At 48.3% G+C, this 26419-nt stretch overlaps 1 protein-coding gene across 1 annotated transcript in view; it reads left to right on the forward strand.

Annotated features, from left to right (window-relative positions):
• The window catches only part of LOC140391348 (dynein heavy chain domain-containing protein 1-like), a 479751-nt gene that overhangs the window by 443145 nt on the left and 10187 nt on the right, over positions 1–26419 (forward strand). The window contains exon 20 of the mRNA XM_072475926.1: positions 24397–24540. Coding sequence (XP_072332027.1) covers positions 24397–24540 — 144 coding nt within the window. The remainder of the gene's footprint in view (positions 1–24396; positions 24541–26419) is intronic.

The following is a 26419-nucleotide window of genomic DNA, read 5'->3' on the forward strand; positions in this document are numbered from 1 at the left end:
GGGAATCAATATCTTTTGACTATAATGGATGTGTCTACTAGGTTTCCAGAGGCCATTCCAGTACGTAATATTACAGCTAAAAAGATTGTGGAGGAGTTACTTAAATTCTTTACTAGATATGGACTACCCACAGAAATTCAATCGGATCAAGGATCAAATTTTACCTCCAAGTTATTCAAAGAAGTTATGGATAGCTTAGAAATAAAACAATTTAAATCAACTGCGTACCATCCAGAATCGCAGGGAGCATTAGAAAGGTGGCATCAGACATTAAAGACAATGTTGAGGGTTTATTGTCAAGATTATCCAGAAGATTGGGATAAAGGAATTCCATTCGTATTGTTTGCAATTAGGGATGCACCTAATGAGTCAACCAAATTTAGTCCTTTTGAACTAATTGTTGGTCATGAGGTAAGAGGACCACTTAAATTGATTAAGGAGAAACTGGTGGTGAGAAATCGGAAATTACATTATTGGATTGCGTGTCAAATTCTAGGGAACGATTAAATAGAGCAGGTGAATTCGCTAGACAACATTTGAAAGTTGAACAAAATGTGATGAAACGGGTAGCGGCAAGAAATCCAAAGTTTGTAGTTTTGCCAGTGGGGATAAAGTTTTAGTGTTGTTACCAGTGGTAGGGGAACCTTTAAAAGCTAGGTTTTGTGGACCTTATCAGATTGAAAGGAAATTAAGTGAGGTGAATTATGTGGTAAAAACACCAGATAGAAGGAAGACTCACCGAGTGTGTCATGTGAATATGCTTAAAAGGTACTTTGAAAGGGAAGGAGAGAAAAAGGAGGTTTTAATGATTCTAACTCAAAGTGATGAACCAAACCCAGATGACTGTGAATTTGACATACCTCAAATTAAATTGGAAAACGAGGATGTTCTTAAAAATTGGGATAAATTGTTGTGTTACCTTCCAGAGGAAAAACGGACTGACCTGAAAGAGTTATTGATATCACATGGGCAAGTTTGTGCAGATAAATTGGGAAGCACTAAAATGGCTATACATGATGTTGATGTGGGAAATACTGTTCCAATTAAACAACATCCATATAGACTTAACCCTTTAAAATTGGCACAGGTTAACAAAGAGATTGAGAGTATGCTTAAAAATGGCATAATTGAAGTGGGTTGCAGCCAATGGAGCTCACCCACAGTGATGGTACCTAAACCAGACGGTACCCAAAGGTTGTGTGTGGACTATAGAAAGGTTAATGCAGTTACAAGAACGGACTCTTGTCCTATCCCAGGTTTGGAGGATTGAATTGAGAAAGTGGGACAATCAGCTTTTATTTCCAAACTGGATTTACTTAAAGGTTACTGGCAGGTACCTTTATCCGAAAGGGCGAAGGAGATTTCAGCTTTTGTGACTCCAGGTGACATTTACCAATTCAAGGTTATGCCATTTGGAATGAAAAACGCCCCAGCCTCATTTCAACGATTAACTAACAAAGTTGTTTCAGGATTACCCAATTGTGCGGTGTACATCGACCATCTGGTAATTTTCAGCCAGACATGGAAAGAACATTTAAAACATTTGATGGAGTTATTCGATCGACTTCAGGAGGCGGGTTTGGTGATAAACCTAGCCAAAAGTGAATTTGGAAAAGCCTGAGTCACTTTCCTGGAGGAGTTTCCGGTACCTTCAAGACAAAGGGAAATAATGCAATTTCTTGGCATGAGTGGATTTGATCGAACATTTGTGCAAAGTTTTGGTAGCGTGGTGGCTCCACTGATGGACTTGCTGAAGAAACGTCGAAAATTTCAGTGGACAGTGGAGTTTCAACATGCATTTGACTGCCTGAAAGCTGTGATGTTTAAAAAAAATTAATTTTATAAATTTAGAGTACCCAATTATTTTTTCCAATTAAGGGGCAATTTAGCATGGCCAATCCACCTAAGTTGCACAACTTGGGTTGTGGGGGTGAAACTCACACAGACACGGGGAGAACGTGCAAACTCCACACGGACAGTGACCCAGGGCCGGGATTCAAACCCGGGTCCTCAGCGCCGTAGGTAGCAATGCTAACCACTGTGACACCGTGCTGCCCTCTGAAAGCTGTGATAACCAATGCTCATGTGTTGGAGAATTACAAGGGACTCTGCGATCAGATTGAACTAAAGTATCTGACTTTAAAGAGAAATGCCGAGGCGTAGAGAAATGGATGGATCGTGCAGAGACCTTCTTGTTCAAAGAGACTGTCAATCAAGAAGGATTCCAGTTGGAGGAAGGAGGAAAAAACAATGGACTATATTATTATACCTGTTTGCGTATGTTGTTTTTTGAAATGAGAAAGTATATTTACTGTGTGCATTTCTTAAAGAATGGTGAAAAGGTGAAAAATGAAACCATCTTGAAGTTGATGGTTTATTTTTTTGGGGGGTGAGGTGTCATGTGAGAGTACCTTTAAGAAATGGGTGTTTATAAATGGGTGTGTATATAAATATCTGTAGTGAGAGTACCTTTAAGAAATGGGTGTTTATTACTGCAGTGATATCAGAGAGTGGGTGGAGCTGGGCTGTCTGTCAGCTTTTTACTTTCGTTTTAGGCTGTTTGCTGTTTTAGTTCCGTTTTGAGAGCTGGATAGCTGCAGTCACAGCCAGGAGGTGTATGAATCTCTCTTTGTAATCTAAAGACTGTAAATCGATCCTGGTGATTTAAATTTTTTTTATTTTAAAAAAATATATGTATTAAAGCTTTTTAACACAATTTTTCACCCGTACAAACAATAACCCCTCCCCGTAACAAAATAACAAGAAATCGCACAGAGCAAGATATATACATGGTAAAATGATATGTTACATAGCTTTGTACAATGGCTCTCTCCCGCACGTGCCAGTTTCCCCAACCCTTCATGTTATCTCTTGCTCATCCACCCTCCCAGGCAATCCCCCATTCCCCCCCCCCCGCTAGGTTGCTGCTGACTGACCTTCCTCTAACGCTCCGCGAGATAGTCTAGGAACGGTTGCCACCGCCTGTAGAACCCCTGCATAGACCCTCTCAAGGCAAACTTAATCTACTCCAGCTTTATGAACCGAGCCATGTCGTTTATCCAGGCCTCCACGCTGGGGGGCTTCACCTCCTTCCACATTAACAAGATCCTTCGCCGGGCTACTAGGGACGCAAAGGGCCTCTTTCGCCTCCTGCACTCCCGGCTCGTCCACTGCTCCAAATATTGCTAGCCCCCAGCTTGGCTTGACCTGGACTTTCACCACCTGAGATATTGCTCCCGCCACTCCCCTCCAGAACCCCTCCAGTGCCGGGCATGACCAAAACATATGGACATGGTTCGCCAATCTCCCTGAGCACCTTCCAAATCTGTCCACCCCAAAGAACCTACTCAACCTCGCCCCCGTCAAGTGCGCTCTGTGGACCACCTTAAATTGTATCAGGCTGAGCCTGACACACGAGGAGCAGAAATTAACCCTACCTAGGGCATCAGCCCACAGACCTTCCTCAATCTCCTCCCCCAGCTCCTCCTCCCATTTACCCTTCAGCTCCTCTACCAGCGATTCCCCCTCTTTCATCTCCTGGTGTATTGCCGACACCTTGCCCTCCCCGACCCATACACCCAAGATCACCCTGTCTTAAATTTCTTGTGCCGGGAGCAACGGGAATTCCCTCACCTGTCGCCTCACAAACGCCCTCATCTGCATATATCTAAAGGCATTTCCCGGGGGTATCTCAAACTTCTCCTCCAGTGCCCCTAGGCTCGCAAACGTCCCGTCAATGAACAGGTCCCCCATTCTTCTAATCCCCGCCCAATGCCAGCTCTGAAACCCCCCGTCCATCTTCCCCGGGACAAACCGGTGGTTACCCCTGATCGGGGACCACACCGAGGCTCCCTTACCCTCGGGGTCCTATTCGCCCACACAAACCCCATAATACTCCTAACTACTCTCTTAAAAAAGGCCTTGGTGATCGCGATGGGAAGTCACTGAAACACAAACAGAAACCTCGGAAAGACCACCATTTTGACCGACTGCACTCTACCCGCTAGCGAGAGCGTGAACATGTCCCATCTTTTGAAGTCCTCCTCCATTTGCTCCACCAACCTCGTCAGATTCAGTTTATGTCGGGCCCCTCAACTCCTGGCTCTCTGGATCCCCAGGTATTGAAAGCTCCCCTCCACCCTCCTCAGCGGTAGATCCCCTATCCCTCTTTCTTGGTCCCCTGCCTGTAATACAAAGAGCTCACTCTTCCCTACATTGAGCTTATAGCCCGAAAACTCCCCAAACTCCCTTAGAGTCTGCATGACCTCCACCATCCCCTCCATTGGATCCGCCACATACAGCAACAGGTCATCCGCATAAAGCGACACCCGATGCTCTTCTCCCCCTCGGACCACCCCCCCCCCATTTACTAGACTCCCTCAATGACATGGCCAAGGGTTCGATCGCCAATGCAAACAACAGGGGGGACAGGGGGCACCCCTACCTCATCCCTCGGTACAGCCGAAAGTACTCCGACCTCCGCCGATTTGTCAATACACTCGCCACTGGGGCTCTGTAAAGGAGCTTAACCCAACTGATAAACCCTCCCCCGAACCCAAACCTACGCAGCACCTCCCAGAGGTATTCCCACTCTACTCGGTCAAAGGCCTTCTCCACGTCCATAGCTGCCACTATCTCCGCCTCTCCCTCCTCCGATGGCATCATTATCACGTTTAAGAGCCGCCGCACATCAGTGTTTAATTGACTGCCCTTTACGAACCCCGTCTGGTCCTCGTGGATCACCCCTGGGCAGTCCTCGATCCTCGTGGCCAGCACTTTTGCCAGCAACTTGGCATCCACATTGAGGAGCGAGATCGGCCTGTACGATCCACATTGCAGTGGGTCCTTGTCCCGCTTTAGGATCAAAGAAATTGTTGCTTCCAACATTGTCGGGGGCAGGGTCCCCTCCTCTCTTGCCTCATTAAAGGTCCTCACTAGTAGCGGGACCAACAGGTCTACGTACTCCCTGTAGAACTCCACCGGGAACCGTCCGGTCCCGGGGCCTTCCCCGCCTGCATACTCCCCAAACCCTTGCTCAGCTCCTCCAACCCAATTGGTGCCCCCAAGCCAGCCACCTCTTGCTCCTCCACCCTCGGGAATCTCAGCTGGTCTAGGAATCGTCTCATTCCCTCTTCCCCCGCTGGGGGCTGGGATCTGTACAGCTTTTCATAGAAGGCCTTGAATACCTCGTTTATTTTTGTCGCACTCCAAACTGTGGCTCCCCTTCCATCTTTGACTCCCCCTGTTTCCCTCACTGCCATCCTCTTACGGAGCTGGTGTGCCAGCATCCGACTAGCCTTTTCCCCATACTCGTACGTCGCCCCATGCGCCTTCCTCCACTGTGCCTCCGCCTTGCCTGTGGTCAACAGGTCAAACTCCGCCTGGAGCCGTCGTCTTTCCCCAAGTAATCTCTCCTCTGGGGCCTCTGCGTATCTCCTGTCCACTCTTAAAATCTCCCCCACTAACCTCTCCCTTTCCATGCCCTCTGTCTTCTCTCTATGAGCCCTGATGGAGATTAGCTCTTCCCTGATCACCGCCTTCAACGCCTCCCATACCACCCCCACCCGCAGCTCCCCGTTGTCGTTGGCCTCCAAGTACCTTTCAATACACCCCCTCACCCTCCCACACACCGCCTCATCTGCCAGCAGTCCCACATCCAGCCGCCACAGCGGGCATTGGTCCCTCTCCTCTCCCAGCTCCAGTTCCACCCAGTGCGGGGCATGGTCCGAAACGGCTATGGCCGAATACTCCGTCCCCCCCACTCTCGGGCTGAGCGCCCTTTCCCAGAACAAAAAAGTCTATCCGGGAGTAGGCTTCGTGCACATGGGAGAAAAAAGAAAATTCCCTGGCCTGCGGCCTTGCAAACCTCCATGGGTCCACTCCCCCCATCTGATCCATAGACCCCCTAAGCACCTTGGCTGCCGCCGGCCTCCTTCCCGTCCTTGATCTGGAGTGGTCCAGTGCTGGGTCCAACACTGTATTGAAGTCCCCTCCCATTATCAGTCCTCCTACCTCCAGGTTCGGAATGCGCCCCAACATGCGCTTCATGAATCCAGCATCATCCCAGTTCGGGGCGTATACATTTACCAACACCACCCACGTCCCTTGCAACCTACCACTCACCATCACATATCGGCCTCCATTATCCACTACGATAGTCTTGGCCTCAAATGACACCACCCACTTCCCCACCAATATTGCCACCCCTCTATTCTTCGCGTCCAGTCCCGAGTGGAATACCTGTCCTACCCATCCCTTTCTTAACCTGACCTGGTCCGCCACCTTCAGATGTGTCTCTTGGAGCATGACCACGTCTGCCTTCAGTCCCTTTAAGTGTGCGAACACTCGAGCCCTCTTCACCGGCCCGTTCAGGCCCCTCATGTTCCACGTTATCAGCCGGATTGGGGGGGCTTCCCCCCCCGCCCCCCGCCGACTAGCCATCTCCTTTTCTGGGCCAGTCCCGTGTCCGCGCCTCCCTCACCCTCTAGTCCCCCAGCCGGGGGACCCCCGCCCCGACCATCTCTTCTGTGTCCCATTCCCTTTCGGCCAGTGCAGCAGCAACCCTTCCCCCCCCCCCCCTTCCCCCCTCCCCTCCCCCCCGCTAGACCCGTCTAGCTTTTTTGCTCCCCCCATATCACTCCCGTAAGTCAGCTGACACCTGCTGATTGACCCCCTATATACAACAACCATAACACATCAAACCTCAAACATCCCCCCCCACCCTCACAAACCCTCAGTTAGAGTCCAACTTTTCGGTTTGTATGAAGGTCCACGCCTCTTCAGGCGTTTAAAAGAAAAATGTTGGTCCTTGTATGTGACCCACAGTCGCGCTGGCTGCAACATTCCGAATTTCACTCCTTTCCGGTGCAACGCCGCTTTGGCCCGGTTGAAACCCGCTCTCCGCTTTGCAACCTCCGTACTCCAGTCCGGGTATATTCGGATCTCTGCATTGTCCCACTTGCTGCTCCGCTCCTTCTTGGTCCATTTCAGGACCCTCTCTCTGTCCGTGAACCGGTGAAATCTCACCACCATCGCCTTGGCGGCTCATTTGCCTTGGGCCTCCTCGCCAGCACCCGGTGTGCCCCGTCCAGCTCCAGCGACCTCGAAGGGGCCTTCGTGCCCATCATCGCCCCGAGCATCGTGCTCGCGTATGCCCCGGCATCGGCCCCCTCCACTCCTTCTGGGAGACCCAGGATCCGCAGGTTCTTTCTCCTCGACCTGTTCTCTAGGTCTTCGTGTCTTCCCGCCCACCTCTTGTGTAGCGCCTCGTGCCGCTCCACTCTCACCGCCAGGCCCAAGAGCTCGTCCTCATTCTCACTGACTCTTTTCTGCACCTCCTGGATCTTAGCTTCGTGGGCCTTCTGGGTCATCCCTAGTCCTTCAATTGCCGCCAGCATAGGCGCCAGCATCTCCTTGCGCAGCTCCTCGAAGCAGCGCTTGATGAACTCCTGCAGCTCTGGCCCGCACTCCGCTTTGTCCCCGGACGCCGCCATTTTGCTTTTTTCCCCTCGCTTCTCCCGCTGCTCCAATGCCGCTTTTCTGGCCGTTTCACTTCTGGTCCGGTCCATAAAAGTTGGAGGGGGACCTCTCTCTTCCCTTCCCCACGGGTTGTCTTCGAAAAAAATTCCGTTGGGGCTCCTCTAACGAGCCCGAAAGTCCGTGAGAGCGGGAGCTGCCGAATCGTGCGGCTTAGCTCCGCATAGCCGCAACCGGAAGTCGGTGATTTAAAATTAATAACAGTAGTGACTTTAACCTGATGTGCTTCCGGTAAAAAGTGTTTTAAGTCGTATGGATGTTAAAAGGAAAGCTTAAAGGATTACTTAGTGTTGTATTCTTTGGGGGTTGTATTTGAATTAATGGTTACTAAGATGTTCACTGTATGTTTTAAAAAGGTGAACTTGAGTTCATAGAATAAACATTGTTTTGCTTTAAAAAATACTTTTCCATTTCTGCTGTGCCACACCTGTAGAGTGGGCCGTGTGCTCCCCATAACAATCTGTTAAAAGTTGTGGGTCAGGTGAATTCCATGATACACTTTGGGGTTCTCTAAACCCTGGCCCATAACAACCACAACAATTCTGGTGGCCGATAGGGGCACTCGCTTATTGCCCTTGACATCTAGGCAGCATTTGACCGAGTGTGGCATCAAGGAGCCGTAGCAAAACCGGAGTCAATGGGAATCAGGGGGAAAACTCTCCGCGTTGGAGTCGTACCCGGCACAAAGGAAGATGATTGTGGTGGTTGGAGGTCAATCATCTCAGCTCCAGGACATCACTGCAGGAGTTCCTCAGGGTAGTGTCCTCGGCCCAACCATCTTCAGCTGCTTCATCAGTGATCTCCCTTCCATCTTAAGGTCAGAAGTGGGGATGTTTGCGGATGACTGCACAATGTTCAGCACCATTCGCGACTCCTCAGATAATGAAGCAGTCCATGTCCAAATGCAGCTAGACCTGGACAATATCCAGGCTTGGGCTGACAAGTGGCAAGTTACATTCCTACAAGAGAGGATCTAACCATCGCCCCTTGACGTTCAATGGCATTACCATCGCTGAATCTCCACAATCAGTATCCTGGGGGTTACCATTGATCAGAAACTGAACTGGACTAGCCATATTAATACTGTGACTACCAGGACTGATCAAAGGCTAGGAATCCTACGGTGAATAACTCACCTCCTGACTCTTAGATGTAAAGATACATAGAAGATAGGAGCAGGAGGAGGCCATTCGGCCCTTCGAGCCTGCTCTGCCATTCACCACAATCATGGCTGATCAACCAACTCAATAACCTAATCCTGCTTCCTCCCCATAGCCTTTGATACCATTCGCACCAAGTGCTATTTCTAGCTGCCTCTTGAATATATTCAATGTTTTAGCATCAACTACTTGGGCTCACCACTCTTTGTGTGAAGAAATGTGTCCTTATCCCGGTCTGAAATGGTTTACCCTGAATCCTCAGGCTGTGACCCCTGGTTCTGGACACACCCAAGTTTGGTAACATCTTCCCTGCATCTACCCTGCCTAGTCCTGTGAGAATTTTATAATCTCTATGAGATCCCCCCTCATTCTTCTGAACTCCAGCGAGAACAATCCCAACCTAGTCAATCTCTCCTCATATGACAGTCCCGCCATCCCTGGAATCAGTCTGGTAAACCTTCGCTGCTCTCCCTCGAGAGCAAGATCATCCTTCTTCAGAGAAGGAGACCAAAACTGCCCACAATACTCCAGGTGTGGCCTCACCAAGGCCCTGTACAATTGCAGCAACACATCCCTGCTTCTATGAGCTGAGGAGATTGTGGAGGCATTGGTGATGATCTTTCAGGAATCACTGGAGGCAGGAAGGGTCCCAGAGGACTGGAAAGTGGCTAATGTAACACCGCTGTTTAAGAAGGGAGGGAGGCAGAAGACAGTAAATTATAGGCCGGTTAGCCTGACTTTGGTCATTGGTAAGATTTTAGAGTCCATTATTTTTTTTAAAAATATGTTTATTCAAAATTTTCAACAATTTTCAACCAAACACTCCAGAAAGAAAGAAAAACAAAATTGTACATAGGAAATCAAACCAGGATACATTAACCCCATTTAACCAATAACTACAAAAATGGGGAAAATGCCCTCTTTTTACAAAAACATAAACCAAACTCCACCCCCCCCTCCCCGGGTTGATGCTGTTTCGACCTCCACCTAGCGTTCCGCGAGAAAGTCTAGGAACGGTTGCCACTGCCTGGAGAAACCCTGCACAGACCCTCACAAGGCAAACTTTATCCTCTCCAACTTAATGAACACATGAGTAGGATCCTCCGCCGGGCTACCAGGGACGCAAAGGCCAGAACTCCGGCCTCTTTCGGCTCCTGCACCTCCAGCTCATCCGATACCCCAAATAATGCTATCCCCCAGCTCGACTTGACCCGGGTGTTCACAACCTTGGACATAGCCCTCGTAAAGCCCCTCCAGAACCCCTCCAGCGCCGGGCACGTCCAGAACATGTGGGCATGATTCGCTGGGCTCCCCGAACATCTCAGACATCTGTCCTCCACCCCATAAAACCTACTCATCCTCGCCCCTGTCCTATGCGCCCTATGTACTACTTTGAACAGTATTAGACTGAGCCTGGCGCATGAGGAGGAGGAGGAATTGACCCTGCCCAGGGTATCAGCCCACAGACCCTCCTCCAGCTCCTCCCCGAGCTCCTCCTCCCACTTGCCCTTCAACTCATCCACCGAGGCCTCCTCCACTTCCTGCAGCTCCTGATAAATCGCCGAGACCTTGCCTTCTCCAACCCATACACCTGAAATCACCCTGTCCTGAATCCTTCGTGCTGGAAGGAGCGGCAATTCCCTCACCTGCCATCTCACAAACGCCCTCACTTGCATATATCTAAAAGCGTTTCCGGGAGGCGACCCAAATTTCTCCTCCAGCGCCCCCAGGCTAGCGAAAGCCCCATCTATAAACAGATCCCCCATCCTTTTAATTCCTGCCCGATGCCAACTTAGGAACCCCCCCCTCCATCCTGCCCGGCACAAACCTATGATTATCCCGTATCAGGGACCAAATTGAGGCCCCCACCTCACCCCTATGTCGCCTCCACTGCCCCCAGATCTTCAATGTCGCCGCCACCACCGGGCTCGTGGTGTACCTCGTCGGTGGTAGCGGCAAAGGTGCCGTCACCAGCGCCCCCAAGCTAGTACCCACACAAGACGCCACCTCTAGCCTCTTCCACGCCGCCCCCTCCCCCTCCATTACCCATTTACGGATCATCGCCACATTAGCTGCCCAATAATAGCCACAGATTCGGCAGTGCCAGCCCGCCCCTGTCCCGACTGCGCTCCAGAAACACCCGCTTCACCCTCGGGGTCTTGCTCGCCCATACAAACCCCATAATACTCCTGCTTACCCGCTTGAAAAAAGCCTCGGGGATTAGGATGGGCAGGCACTGGAACACAAACAGGAACCTCGGGAGGACCGTCATCTTGACCGACTGCACCCTACCCACGAGGGAAAGTGGCAACACATCCCATCTCCTAAAGTCTTCCTCCATCTGGTCCACCAACCATGTCAAATTAAACTTATGCAGGGCCCCCCAGCTCCTAGCGACCTTGATACCCAGGTATCGAAAGCTCCTCTCCGCCCTCTTCAACGGCAGCTCCTCTAGTCCCCTTTCTTGGGCACCCACATGCACGACAAAGAGCTCACTCTTCCCCGCGTTGAGCTTGTAGCCCGAGAAGTCCCCAAACTCCCTAAGGATCCGCGTAACCTCTGCCATCCCCTCCACTGGATCTGCAATATATAACAACAGGTCATCAGCATACAACGACACCGGGTGTTCCTCCCCTCCACAGACCAACCCCCTCCAGGTCCTAGACTCCCTTAATGCCATGGCCAGCGGCTCAATTGCCACCACGAACAGCAAAGGGGACAGGGGACATCCCTGTCTCGTCCCCCGGTACAATCTGAAATATTCCGATCTCCGCCGGTTCGTAAACACGCTCGCCACCGGGGCCCTGTATAACAACCTGACCCACCCTATGAACCCTTCCCCGAACCCAAACCTGCTAAGCATTTTCCATAGGTACTCCCACGCCACCTGATCAAAGGCCTTTTCCACGTCCATAGCCGCCACCACCTCCGCTTCCCCCCCACCCACCGAGGGCACCATAATCATGTTCAGGAGCCTCCGTACATACGCATTTAACTGCCTGCCCTTCACGAACCCAGTCTGGTCCTCATGTATCACTCCCGGGACACAATCCTCAATCCTCGTAGCGAGGACCTTCGCCAGCAACTTGGCATCTACGTTAAGGAGCGAGATCGGCCTATACGAACCGCACTGCAGTGGGTCCTTATCCCGCTTGAGAATCAGCGAGATCAGCGCCCGAGACATTGTTGGGGGCAGAGTCCCTTCCTCCCTCGCCTCATTGAAGGTTCTCACCAGCAACGGGCCCAAGAGATCCACATACTTCCTATAAAATTCAACCAGGGACCCATCCGGTCCCGGGGCCTTGCCCGCCTGCATGCTCCCCAATCCCTTAACCAGCTCCTCCAGCCCCATCAGGGCCCCCAGGCCAGCCACCTGCTCTTCCTCCACCCTCCGGAACCTCAGTTGATCTAAGAACCGCCGCATCCCTCTCCCCCCTCCGGGGGCTCTGACTTGTACAGGTCCCCATAGAAATCCCTAAATACCTCATTTATTTTAACCGCACTCCGCACCGTATTCCCCCCCATCCCTGATTCCTCCAATCTCCCTCGCCACCTCCTTCTTACGTAGCAGATGCACCAGCATCCGACTCGCCTTCTCCCCACACTCGTATTCTGCTCCCTGCATTTTCCTCCACTGAGCCTCTGCCTTCCCCGTGGTCAATAAATCAAATTCCGTTTGGAGGTTCCGTCGCTCCCTCAGCAGCCCCTCTTCAGGGGCCTCTGCATAGCTCCTATTCACCCTTACTATCTCCCCCACCAACTTCTCCCTCTCCATCCTCTCTTTCCTATCCCTGTGAGCCCTTATTGAAATTAGCTCTCCCCTAACCACCGCCTTCAGAGCCTCCCAAACCACACCCACCTGCACCTCCCCATTATCATTGACCTCTATGTATCTCTGAATGCACCCCCGGACCTGCCCACAAACCTCCTCATCTGCCAACAGCCCACATCCAGGCACCACAGCGGGCGCTGGTCCCTCTCCTCCCCCAACCCCAACTCCACCCAGTGCGGGGCGTGGTCCGAAATCGCTATAGCCGAATATTCCGTTCCCTCCACTCTTGGGATCGGTGCCCTACTCATCACAAAGAAGTCTATCTGTGAATAGGCCTTATGTGAGAAAAAAGAGAACTCTCTGGCCCCCAGCCTGGCAAACCTCCACGGATCCACTCCTCCCATCTGGTGCATAAAACCCCTTAGCACCTTGGCCGCAGCTGGCCTCTTACCCGTCCTTGACCTGGATCGGTCCAGTGCTGGGTCCAGTACCGTATTAAAGTCCCCCCCCATTATCAACTCCCCGCTCCAGATCCTGGATCCGACTCAACATGCGCTTCATAAACCCTGCATTGTCCCAATTCGGGGCATACACATTGACCAGTACCACCTGGGTCCCCTGCAACCTACCGCTCACCATCACGTATCGATCCCCATTATCCGCCACAATATTCAGCGCCTCGAACGACACCCGCTTCCCCACCAGTATTGCAACCCCTCTGTTCTTTGCATCCAGCCCTGAATGAAAGACCTGCCCTACCCACCCCTTTCTCAGCCTGATCTGATCTGCCACCTTCAAGTGCGTCTCCTGGAGCATAACCACGTCTGCTTCAGTCCCTTTAGGTGCGTGAACACCCGGGCCCTCTTGACCGGCCCATTTAGGCCCCTCACATTCCATGTTATCAGCCGGATCAGGGGGCTACACGCCGCCCCCCCCCCCCCCCCCCCCGCCCCTGCCGACTAGCCATCTCCTTTCTTAGGTCAGCTACGTAGGGCAGCACGGTAGCATTGTGGATAGCACAATTGCTTCACAGCTCCAGGGTCCCAGGTTCGATTCCGGCTTGGGTCAATGTCTGTGCGGAGTCTGCACATCCTCCCCGTGTGTGCGTGGGTTTCCTCCGGGTGCTCCGGTTTCCTCCCATACTCCAAAGATGTGCAGGTTAGGTGGATTGGCCATGATAAATTGCCCTTAGTGTCCAAAATTGCCCTTAGTGTTGGGTGGGGTTACTGGGTTATGGGGATAGGGTGGGGGTGTTGACCTTGGGTAGGGTGCTCTTTCCAAGAGCCGGTGCAGACTCGATGGGCCGAATGGCCTCCTTCTGCACTGTAAATTCTATGATAATCTACGTGCCCACACCTCCCGCACACTCCAGTCCCCCAGGCGGCGAACCCCCACCCCGACTCTCCCTTTTACCTCCAGCTCCCCTTCGGTCAGTACATAAGAACATAAGAACTAGGAGCAGGAGTAGGCCATCTGGCCCCTCGAGCCTGCTCCGCCATTCAATGAGATCATGGCTGATCTTTTGTGGACTCAGCTCCACTTTCCGGCCCAAACACCATAACCCTTAATCCCTTTATTCTTCAAAAAACTATCTACCTTTATCTTAAAAACATTTAATGAAGGGGCCTCTACTGCTTCACTGGGCAAGGAATTCCATAGATTCACAACCCTTTGGGTGAAGAAGTTCCTCCTAAACTCAGTCCTAAATCTACTTCCCCTTATTTTGAGGCTATGCCCCCTAGTTCTGCTTTCACCCGCCAGTGGAAACAACCTGCCCGCATCTATCCTATCTATTCCCTTCATAATCTTATATGTTTCTATAAGATCCCCCCTCATCCTTCTAAATTCCAACGAGTACAGCCCCAGTCTACTCAACCTCTCCTCGTAATCCAACCCCTTCAGCTCTGGGATTAACGTAGTGAATCTCCTCTGCACACCCTCCAGCGCCAGCACGTCCTTTCTCAGGTAAGGAGACAAAAACTGAACACACTGCTCCAGGTGTGGCCTCACTAACACCTTGTACAATTGCAGCAGAACCTCCCTAGTCTTAAACTCCATCCCTCTAGCAATGAAGGACAAAATTCCATTTGCCTTCTTAATCACCTGTTGCACCTGAAAACCAACTTTTTGCGACTCATGCACTAGCACACCCAGGTCTCTCTGCACAGCAGCATGTTTTAATATTTTATCATTTAAATAATAATCCCTTTTGCTGTTATTCCTACCAAAATGGATAACCTCACATTTGTCAACATTGTATTCCATCTGCCAGACCCTAGCCCATTCACTTAGCCTATCCAAATCCCTCTGCAGACTTCCAGTATCCTCTGCACCTTTTGCTTTACCACTTATCTTAGTGTCGTCTGCAAACTTGGACACATTGCCCTTGGTCCCCAACTCCAAATCATCTATGTAAATTGTGAACAGTTGTGGGCCCAACACTGATCCCTGAGGGACACCACTAGCTACTGATTGCCAACCAGAGAAACACACATTAATCCCCACTCTTTGCTTTCTATTAATTAACCAATCCTCTATCCATGCTACTACTTTCCCCTTAATGCCATGCATCTTTATCTTATGCAACAACCTTTTGTGTGGCACCTTGTCAAAGGCTTTCTGGAAATCCAGATATACCACATCCATTGGCTCCCCGTTATCTACCGCACTGTTAATGTCCTCAAAGAATTCCACTAAATTAGTTAGGCACGACCTGCCCTTTATGAACCCATGCTGCGTCTGTCCAATGGGACAATTTCCATCCAGATGCCTCGCTATTTCTTCCTTGATGATAGATTCCAGCATCTTCCCTACTACCGAAGTTAAGCTCACTGGCCTATAATTACCCGCTTTCTGCCTACCTCCTTTTTTAAACAGTGGTGTCACGTTTGCTAATTTCCAATCCGCCGGGACCATCCCAGAGTCTAGTGAATTTTGGTAAATTATCACTAGTGCATTTGCAATTTCCCTAGCCATCTCTTTTAGCACTCTGGGATGCATTCCATCAGGTCCAGGAGACTTGTCTACCTTTAGCCCCATTAGCTTGCCCACCACTACCTCCTTGGTGATAACAATCCTCTCAAGGTCCTCACCTGTCATAGCCTCATTTCCATCAGTCACTGGCATGTCATTTGTGTCTTCCACTGTGAAGACCGACCCAAAAAACCTGTTTAGTTCCTCACCCATTTCCTCATCTCCCATTACTAAATCTCCCTTCTCATCCTCTAAAGGACCAATATTTACCTTAGCCACTCTTTTTTGTTTTATGTATTTGTAGAAACTTTTACTATCTGTTTTTATATTCTGAGCAAGTTTACTCTCATAATCTATCTTACTCTTCTTTATAGCTTTTTTAGTAGCTTTCTGTTGCCCCCTAAAGATTTCCCCGTCCTCTAGTCTCCCACTGATCTTTGCTACTTTGTATGTTTTTTCCTTCAATTTGATACTCTCCCTTATTTCCTTAGATATCCACGGTCGATTTTCCCTCTTTTTACCATCCTTCCTTTTTGTTGGTATAAACCTTTGCTGAGCACTGTGAAAAATCACTTGGAAGGTTCTCCACTGTTTCTCAACGGTTTCACTATAAAGTCTTTGCTCCCAGTCTACCTTAGCTAGTTCTTCTCTCATCCCATTGTAATCTCCTTTGTTTAAGCACAAAACTCTAGTGCTTGATTTTACCTTCTCACCCTCCATCTGTATTTTAAATTCCACCATATTGTGATCGCTCCTTCCGAGAGGATCCCTAACTATGAGATCCTGAATCAACCCTGTCTCATTACACAGGACCAGATCTAGGACCGCTTGTTCCCTCGTAGGTTCCATTACATACTGTTCTAGGAAACTATCGCGAATACATTCTATAAACTCCTCCTCAAGGCTGCCTTGACCGACCTGGTTAAACCAATCGACATGTAGATTAAAATCCCCCATGATAACTGCTGTACCATTTCTACATGCATATGTTATATCTTTGTTTATTGCCTGCCCCACCATAATGTTACTATTTGGTGGCCTATAGATTACTCCTATCAGTGACTTTTTTGCCTTACTATTCCTGATTTCCACCCAAATGGATTCTACCTTATCCTCCATAGCACCGATGTCATCCCTTACTGTTGCCCGGATGTCATCCTTAAATAACAGAGCTACACCACCTCCCTTACCATCCACTCTATCCTTCCGAAAGGTTTGATACCCTCGGATATTTAACTCCCAGTCGTGACCATCCTTTAACCATGTTTCAGTAATGGCCACTAAATCATAGTCATTCACGATGATTTGCGCCATCAACTCATTTACCTTATTCCGAATACTACGGAGTACAGCAGCAACCCTGTCTCCTCCTCCCCCCCCCCCCACTCGCCTCTCCCCGCCTCTCCCATTCTGCACTGAATTACCAAGTTCCAATTCCCACTCTGGATGTGTCTCACTCACTCAGGCTGTGTCCCCTTCACCTGCGCAAAGCTTACTGAGTGCGCTTTCTGTCTGTCTTTTAGACAGAACTCGGCTAACCAGGGTGACTCACACTATTTAAGCTTCAAACAGAAGAATGCAATGTACACCCTTCTGCCACCAAACAGGCCTCAGGTGACTGACAGATAACTGCCTCTCAGCAATTAGGGTGGGGGCAGTTTCAACCAATCAGACACTAAGCTACACACTACTTTTAACTGAAAAACAGCAGAATTAGACTTATCACTTACCTTTCCTGATGACCTCACTGCACCAAATTACCAAGTTCTAATTCCCACTCTGGATGTGTCTAAGCTCAGTCCTAAATCTACTTCCCCTTATTTTGAGGCTATGTCCCCTAGTTCTAGTTTCACCCGTCAGTGGAAACAACCTCCCTGCTTCTGTCCTATCTATTCCATGAAAAAGATAGATGCCTTTCTAAAGAATAAAGGGATTCGGGGATATGGTGTACGGGCCAGAGAGTGGAGCTGAGTCCACAAAGATCAGCCATGATCTCATTAAATGGCGGAGCAGGCTCGAGGGGCCAGATGGCCTACTCCTGTTCCTAATTCTTATTCCCTTCAGAACTGTATATGTTTCTATAAGATCCCCCCTCATTCTTCTAAATTCCAACGAGTACAGTCCCAGTCTACTCAGTCTCTCCTCGTAATCCAATCCTCAACTCCGGAATCAACCTCGTGAACCTCCTCTGCACCCCCTCCAGTGCCAGTACGTCCTTTCTCAAGTAAGGAGACCAAAACTGTACACAGTGCTCCAGGTGTGGCCTCACCAGCACCATATACAGCTTCAACATAACCTCCCTGCTTTTAAACTCCATCCCTCTCGCAATGAAGGACAACATTCCATCTGCCTTCCTAATCACCTGCTGCACCTGCAAACCAACTTTTTGTGATTCATGCACAAGGACACCCAGGTCCCTCTGCAGACTTTCAGTGTCCTCTGCACACTTTACTCGACCACTCATCTTAGTGTCATCTGCAAACTTTGAGACATTACACTTGGTCCCCAACACTGATCCCTAAGGCACATTACTAGCCACTGATCGCCAACCAGAAAAACATCCATTTATCCCCACTCTTTGGTTTCTGTCAGTTAACCAATCCTCTATGCATGCTTATGCATTACCCATAATGCCGTGCACCTTTATCTTATGCGGCAGCCTTTTGTGCGCCATCTTGTCGAATGCCTTCTGGAAATCCAGACACACCACATCCACCGGTTCCCTGTTGCCCACCGCACTCGTAACATCCTTAAAGAATTCCACTAAATTAGTTTCCATGACCTGCCTTTCATGAACCCATGCTGCGTCTGCCCAATGGGACAATTTCTATCCAGATGTCTTGCTATTTCTTCCTTAATGACAGAGTCAAGCATTTTCCTCACTACAGAAGTTAAACTAACCGGCCGATAGTTACCCGCCTTTTGTACACTCCTCTTTTAAACAGTGACGTCACATTTGCTGTTTTCCAATCTGCCGGAACCGCCCCTGAGTCCAGCGAATTTTGGTAAATTATCACGAGCGGATTTGCTATTTCCCCACCATCTCTTTTAGACCCTGGGATGTATTCCATCAGGGCCACGAGACTTGTCTACCTTTAGCCCCATTAGCCTGCCCAGCACTCCCTCCTTAGTGATAATGATCGTTTCTAGGTCCTCACCTGCCATAGCCTCCTTGCCAACAATTATTGGCTTGTTAAATTTGTGAAGACGGACACAAAATACCTGTTCATTGCCTCGGCCATTTCCTCATTTTCCATAATTAAATGTCCCTCCTCATCCTCTAAAGGACCAATGGTTCAATGGTTTCCTTAGCTACTCTTTTTCGTTTTATATATTTGTAGAAACTTTTGCGATCTGAATATCCCAATAACATTATCCCTCTGGGTGTGCAGAGGTAAGTATAGCCCCCAGAGGATAGAGTGACCTGCCCAGGAAGTGCCATGGCACAGGTTGGCACTGCCAGATTGGCACTGTGCCAATGTGCAGTTCCAGGGCTGGCCCTATGGGGAGCCCTATTGGTGGGGGCAATGATGTGTGGTGTAGGGCGAGTGCTAGATATACATCCGCGGTATTGGTTGTTAGACGTTTAGCTGCTGTTGTATAGAGAGTCAAAGGTTCTGCTCTTTTTCACCATCACCTTTATTCCACTTTAACAGACTCTGCACAAAACTCTATCATCTCATCACCTGACGCAAAGGCCACCTGAAGCCGCTTTACATATCAGTGTCAATTATTGGATACTTAACATAAATGAGACAACTAATTGCAATGTCTCTTAACCCATGACATACCAGTCTCCTCTTCCTTGGAGAAAAAAAATAATCAGGTGAAAACAAAATTACAAGAAACTCAAAAACACACGCGCAATTTCCCCCCTTCTTTTTTTTTCATTTTTGGAAGAAGAAAAAAAACAGTCACAGAAACAGACGCCCTTCATTAACAATATCCAAAAGTTTCTGTGAACTTGTCCCTCTTTTTGTAAAACAGTCTGACAATTGATAGCTACTGTCGACCCATTTAATTTTTGCTATTTCCTCTCTGTCCAACATCTGCTTCAAACTTGCGATGTCTATCTTTAACGTTGTTTCACTGACACTTTTTGTAGAGTGCACATTTTCCCACAGGGATTTATTGTCAATGTGACAGTCAATAGATATATTTCCCAAATCCTCTAATCCCAAAATTTCTCTCAATATCTGAGATATATAAAAGGCCATATCCACCGCCTCTACAAGGCTTAATGTCTCAGCAGCCAAAGTGCTTTTGACCACTCGCCTTATTTTCTTTGTTTCCCACACAAGAGGGCAACATTTACCATTGTTCCCCAAAAGGAAAATTATAAAACCTCCTGCGCTTGAAACCCCATCACATAAATTTGCATAGGATGCATCGCTATAAACTATGAGCTTCAAGTGCCTACGGTCACCTAAAACCGGGAACCTCAAAACACACTCCTGCATTTTTAGTTTGGCCAACGCTTTATTTGCTCTTATGTCTTCCACTTTGGGATCATTCATTTTTGTACTAAACTCTTATGTCCGGTCTAATCTGTCTCCCTAACTAATTTAGTTGCCCAATTAAACTTCGCAGTTGCTCTTTTTCCATCTTTGAAACCATTGCGTCTTTTTGTAAAACCCGGCCACGACTAATTGCTATTGGGCTGATGCTTTCCAAATAAGATTGCTGACGTAAAGTTGCCCCGAACTTAGTCTGTCCGATTTCCAGTCCAATATATTTAAATGCACCGGAAGCCTGACTTCCAACCCTGAATTCTTTCCTCAAACCAGATATTACAATAGCTTCGAAATCACCAGTCACGCCCCACAAAAAATCATCGACATGCATCATAAAGATGCCAGAAAGATTTCCTTTATAGTGCCAGTAAAACATTGCCTGATCCGCTTTCAACTGGCAACAGCCTAACTTTAACAAAACTGACCTTACCGAAAAATACCAGACTCTAGACGCATCATTTAATCCATATACACATTTGTTCAACTTCCAGAATACCCCTTCTGTGTTAGCTGCCTCTTTAGGAGGACGGAGAAAAATGTCTCTCTGGAGCTGATGCCCCTGCAAAAAGGCAGCTTTTATATCTATAGATTTGCATTCCCATGCCTTTGTGGCTAATAGAGCCAAGAAGACCTTTAAAATAACCTTTCCTGCTGTAGGTGAGTCTACCCTTAAATCCTGATCTTCTAAGTTTTCTTCAAATCCCCTTGCCACAAGCCTGGCCTTTGCCTTATAAGTTCCATCCGGAATAACCTTTTCCGTGCAAATCTATTTGTGGGATAGAGCTCTTTGTCCCCGATCCGGTACTTCCGTGTGTACCCCAAATTCACTCCAATTATGCAATTCTTGCTGTTTGGCATCTTTTGTAACTTTTTCATTAATTTATTGGAAGCCACCAAAATCTCACGTGCATGTGGGCTTCTACTCCTATTAGTATTCGTAGTCTTACTCATGTTCCAAGACCATGATAAACTACATCCCCTCTCCCGCCTGGTATCTCGTTCTATACTGCTACTGCTTGATCGTTACCTTCTGCTGTGGGATGTCCTTTCAATAGTTCTTGACCTTTTCCTGCGGACCTGTTCACTATCCGATGTACTATCTGAACTGGCACTGCGTTTCTGTGCCCTCCATTTTTGAACTTCGTGTTCCCAATCCATTTTCTTTACTCCCTCCCCTGAATGCTGTACATTCAACCAATGTTTATACTTTCCAGTGGCCTTCCCTGCTCCACTAATAACAGTTGCATCCTTCCATTGACTAAACCCTTCTGGCAAGTATGTCACTTTTGTACCAACTTTTGGCAGTTGTCCTTTTGGAAAAATGGCCTGTTCTAATTCATCAGACGTGTTGTGTTCCTCTACAGAAACCCTGTCTAAATCAGTTAACTGGTCCTCATAGTTCTGTAACATGTGCGTACCAGATGACCCTGGTTCCTCGTCATGTCTGTCTGCTCTGTCTAAATTTGAAAATTTGTAGTCTGTACCCCCGGTAAATGGACCCTAACAGTTTGATTGCCATGTTGCAAAATAATTGTTTTGCCATCTATGCCTATGATCATCCCTGGGCCTTTCCATTCATTAAAATTGTCTCTCTTATAGTACACTATGTCTCCTTGCTGAAAAACGGTATTTGATGACCGTACATTATGCCTTAAAGCTCTGCGAATTCTTTCAGAGACTTCTGCTTCCAAAAAAGCTTTTCTACTGCTATGTTATGCATTTAAATGCTCAGCAAAGGCAGAGCTAATTGTAGTCCCTTCCCAAGCTGGAGGCTGGTCATCCAAAATGGACGGAATTTTAGGATTTCTACCAAACTCTAATTGATAGGGACTATAGCCCCCAACCATCTGCAATGAATTCTTTGCATGTACCGCCCATGCTAAAGCTGAATTTAACCTGCAATTTGGTCTATCTGCCAAAATTTTCCAGAGCATGTCATCGATTACAGCATGGTTTCTTTCACACACACCATTACTAAATGGGCTTTCCGCAGCCATATTCATAACTGTGATATTCACATTTTCACGCATATCCCTAAACTCATCATTAGTTCTAGGGGCTTTTCACAATAACTTCATTTGAAGCCTACTTGTGACAATAAGCGATTTTCATTTTCATAGCAAATTCTCCCCCATTGTCCGTAAGGAATTTTGCCGGTGGGCCCATTCCTGTCCCTATCCATTTTTCCACGATTTGATCCAGAATTACTCTCTTTTCTTTACTTGGTACAATCGTTGATTGACTAAATCTGGTTGCTAAATCTACAAAATGCTAAATAAATATATTATTGGCTTTATCCCAGATCTTAATGTCCATGGCCACAAGGTCGTTAAAATCTCAGGCCAAAGGTAGGGTTACTTGAAATATTATTTGTCAGTAATGGAATACAATAGCGTCCCGACTGTGTAAATTGTAATTCCACCGTCTTTCCAAAAACGGTTGCCTTATCCTGTTCCATATCCAGTTTCATGTGTGCTTTCTTCATCGACGGTCTGCTCAGAAGCAAAGGTATCTCACTTTATACAACATCCGTGCGAATGAAATGATTCACTCCGGCAATATTGCAAGGGATCACCACTCTTTTCAGCGACTTCAGAGTATTATCATCCCCAAACCTGAAACTTGTGGTACTTTCAAATTCCTTAACCTTGTTCCGATTTTCAGCATTCAAGGAGTCCAGGTAACATTTTAACCAGTCAATTCCACACACAATTCCAGATGTGCAGTCACTGTCCAATACAGCACAGTTGAAGGATTCTGCAACCAACACCTCATTACCGGCGTAAAACTGCTTATTAATAGGACAATGCCTTCTTTCTGGTCACTATCTTTTTCCTCTTCTGACTCTTCCATGTCATGTGTCGCTTCAAACACTCTATTATAACGAGTTGGACTGTTGAAAGCATAATGGTATTGAGAGTCACATCAAAAACATCAATTTATCATGCCCCGTGCATTTCTGGGGTTCATATTCCTATTGTAGGTTCTAACTGGGTTTCTGTCTTCATAATGTCCGGGTCCCGATCCCCTTCTAAAGTCTTGAGCCCTGTTCGTAGCCATACGATTTTGCCATCCTGTTAGTAGTGTATCTTCCATATTCTGCCTTATTGCAGGCTGACCTATTTGGGTCATCAGAGCCATCGGAATCGAATATTTCCCCAGAAACGTTTTTAAAGCTTCTGTCATCTGATCGAATAAGGTATACTTATCAGTAAACTGAACTCCTGTCAAAACCAGGAGCCTATCCAAGTTGCTCACTCTAGCACAGTCAAGTAATTTAAAGGCCAACACAGACTGTGGAAATTCCAGGTTGTGTTTCTGCAGCCTTTTATATAGTCTGCCAAATTCCATTTTATAGTCTTCAATGGAGAAATCCTCTATTTTCCGGAACCTATCACAATCCGACCATGCTTCATACGCATTAACAAGTCATCCTTTTTATAAATCTTATCCATATAGCGTAATGGAGTCTGCAGACCTGCTTCTGAGTCGAACTCTTCCAACTCCAGCTCAGAAAACACTTTGCTCTGGATTTTACTGTCATGAGGTAGAGAAAGAGCCAATGTCATACCTTGTTTTCTCTTTCCCAAGGTAGTTACCTTAGTCCACATAACTACTGCACTTCTCCATTGGTCGTACGATCCTCTTTCAGAAAATAAGGGGGGGGGGGGGTAGTCATATCCGGCCATCTTTATCCTGGGTTCAGCCATATGTCTTTGGGTTTTTTCTCTCACTCACTCCTTGGTTTGATCTGGAAAAGTTGTATCTTTCAACCCTTCACATTTGCACAGCAACCATCCTCTGCTGCCAATTGTTAGACGTTTGCTGCTGTTGTATAAAGAGTCAAAGGTTCTGCTCCTTTTCCACCAACACCTTTATTTCACTTTAACAGACTCTGCACAAAACTCCATCATCACATCACCCGACACAAAGGCCACCTGAAGCCCCTTTAATATCAGTGTCAATTATTGGATACTTAACATAAATGAGACAACTAATTGGAATGTCTCTTAACCCATTACTTAACATTGGTGAGTGGGGGTTGGTTCAAAACACCGAGGATTGTCGGGGTGGGTGGAGCACCCGGTACCTCCGTGCTGGTCGGGGTCGGGGGTCGTTAGGCTGCAGCAGGATTGGTCGGGGTCATTAATCTGCAGCAGTACTGGGGTGTCAGGGGTCGTTAGGCTGCAGTGCTGGTCGAGGTTGCTCCAATGTCTTTGGAGACAGTTGCTGGCTCTATCAGGCCCCGCCCCACTAGATTTATGACATAAACCACGTCCACTAATTGTCTTTGGTCTAAGCGGCTCAAACTCCAACTGGGGAGTTCCTCGGCTGTTTTCTATCTGTGCCTGAGGCTGAATTCTGGTGAGATTCTGCCCCAGTCTCTGACTGACTCGCGGAGCTGAGATGGAATCCTAATATCTTTTACCTTTTTTTCCAGGTGGGGCTGTGTATCACGGTCACGTTTTGGACAGAGGGGATGAAGCCGCCCTGAGCAGTGTCATCAACCACTGCCTCACCAGTTCTCAGCCTTTCGCTTTCAAAGGAATTCGCAGCTTTGTTACTTCAATCACCAGCTCCAGGGGTAATGTGTCCTCCAACCATTCATTCCATATCTTCCAAGTCTGTGTGGGGATGTAGGCAGCATTCCCACAATCATTATTCACCTTGGGAAGATAGAGGCGATTGTTATGGTGAGAGGATATTCAGAATAGTGTGAGACAGGAGTAATGTGCAGAGGCAGATTGATCAGGCTGGTAAATGTTCTCCCAGACAGTCATCGTGATCAGCCGGATGGGGGGGGGAGTGAGCAGCTTTAACCCCCCCCCCCACAGGTCACACCACTAATTTCCAGGTTTGATTCACTCCCCAAAATGGCCAATTGTTTACCCGGAATAACAGAAACTTTAACTAGGCTTCTTTCAATAAACAACAAACTTACGGACTGAAAAAAGGCTGCTATCTTTTTCTTCACGAGCAATTAGTCATTTTCCTTCGCCAAGCTAAACAAAATCCAACTTTTCTAAAATAAATTTAGAGTACCCAAATTATTTGTTTCCAATTAAGGGGCAATTGAGCGCGGCCAATCCACCTCCCCGGCACATCTTCGGGATGTGGGGTGAGAATCACGCAAACACGGGGAGAATGTGCAAACGACACACGGACAGTGACCCAGGGCCGGGATCGAACCCGGGTCCTCAGCGGCGTGAGGCAGCAGTGCTAACCACTGTGCCACCGTGCTAACCACTGTACCACCGTGCTGTCCATCCAACTTTTAGACAGAAACAGAAAACGCTGGAAAACTCAATGGGCGGGATTCTCCGACCCCCCCACCGCGTGAATCCTGCCCCCACGCCGACTGCCATATTCTCCGGTGCCGTTTTTCAGGTGAGGGCAGGATTCGTGCCACGCCGGTCGGGGGACGTTGGCAGCGCCCCCCCCGCCACGGTGGCCTGGCCCGCGATCAGGGCCCACCGATCTGCGGGCAGGCCTGTGCCGTGGGGGCATTTCTTCCTTCCACGCCGCCCCCTGTAGGGCTCCACCATGGTCCAGAGAAGAGAACTTCCTGCGCAAGCGGCAAAATACGCCGACCGGTCTGCACATGCGCGGAAACACGCCGGCTGTTCCACGCATGTGCGAGATCACGTCGGCTCTTCTGCACATGCGCAAACACACGCAGTCCCTTCGTCGCCGGCTGGAGCAAAGCCAACCCCTCCAACGTCCACCCAGCCCCGAGACAGGTGAGAATTCCTCACCTTGCGGGGCTGTTGACCGCGGAGTCGTTGGCACCGGTTGTCCCGCCGCCGTGGGGACTTAGTCCCCGGAAGGGAGGATCCGGCCAATAGGTCTGGCAGCACCTGAGGAGAGAGAACCAGTTAACGCTTCATGTCCAGAGGGCAGCTCATCATTGCACTCTCCAGGGCAATTAGGAAAGGGCCATAAATCCTGCTCTAACCAGCGACTCCCACATCCTATAAATCAATTAAATTCGGCAATATTTTGCTTTTAAAACTTTTTTTTAAAAAAAAATTTAGAGTACCCAATTCATTTTTTCCAATTAAGGGGCAATTTAGCGTGGTCAATCCACCTAACCTGCACATCTCTGGGTTGTGGGGGTGAAACCCACGCAAACACAGGGAGAATGTGCAAACTCCACACGGACAGTGACCCAGAGCCGGGATCGAACCTGGGACCGCGACACCATGAGACTGCAGTGCTAACCCACTGCGCCACCGTGCTGCCCCAACTTTTAAAACTTTTTAAAAAATATATATTTATTAAAGTTTTTTAACGCAATTTATCTCCCTTACAAACAATAACCCCCCCCCACACGGTAACAAAAAAAAACGAGAACTCGCTCAGAGCAAGATATATACATGGCAAAATGATATATTTACACAGCTTTGTACACTGGCCCTCACCCGTACGTGCCAGTTTCCCCAACCCTTCATGTTATCTCTCGC

Source organism: Scyliorhinus torazame, chromosome 15 (genome assembly GCF_047496885.1).
Source record: "Scyliorhinus torazame isolate Kashiwa2021f chromosome 15, sScyTor2.1, whole genome shotgun sequence".
Classification (NCBI taxonomy): Eukaryota; Metazoa; Chordata; class Chondrichthyes; order Carcharhiniformes; family Scyliorhinidae; genus Scyliorhinus; species Scyliorhinus torazame.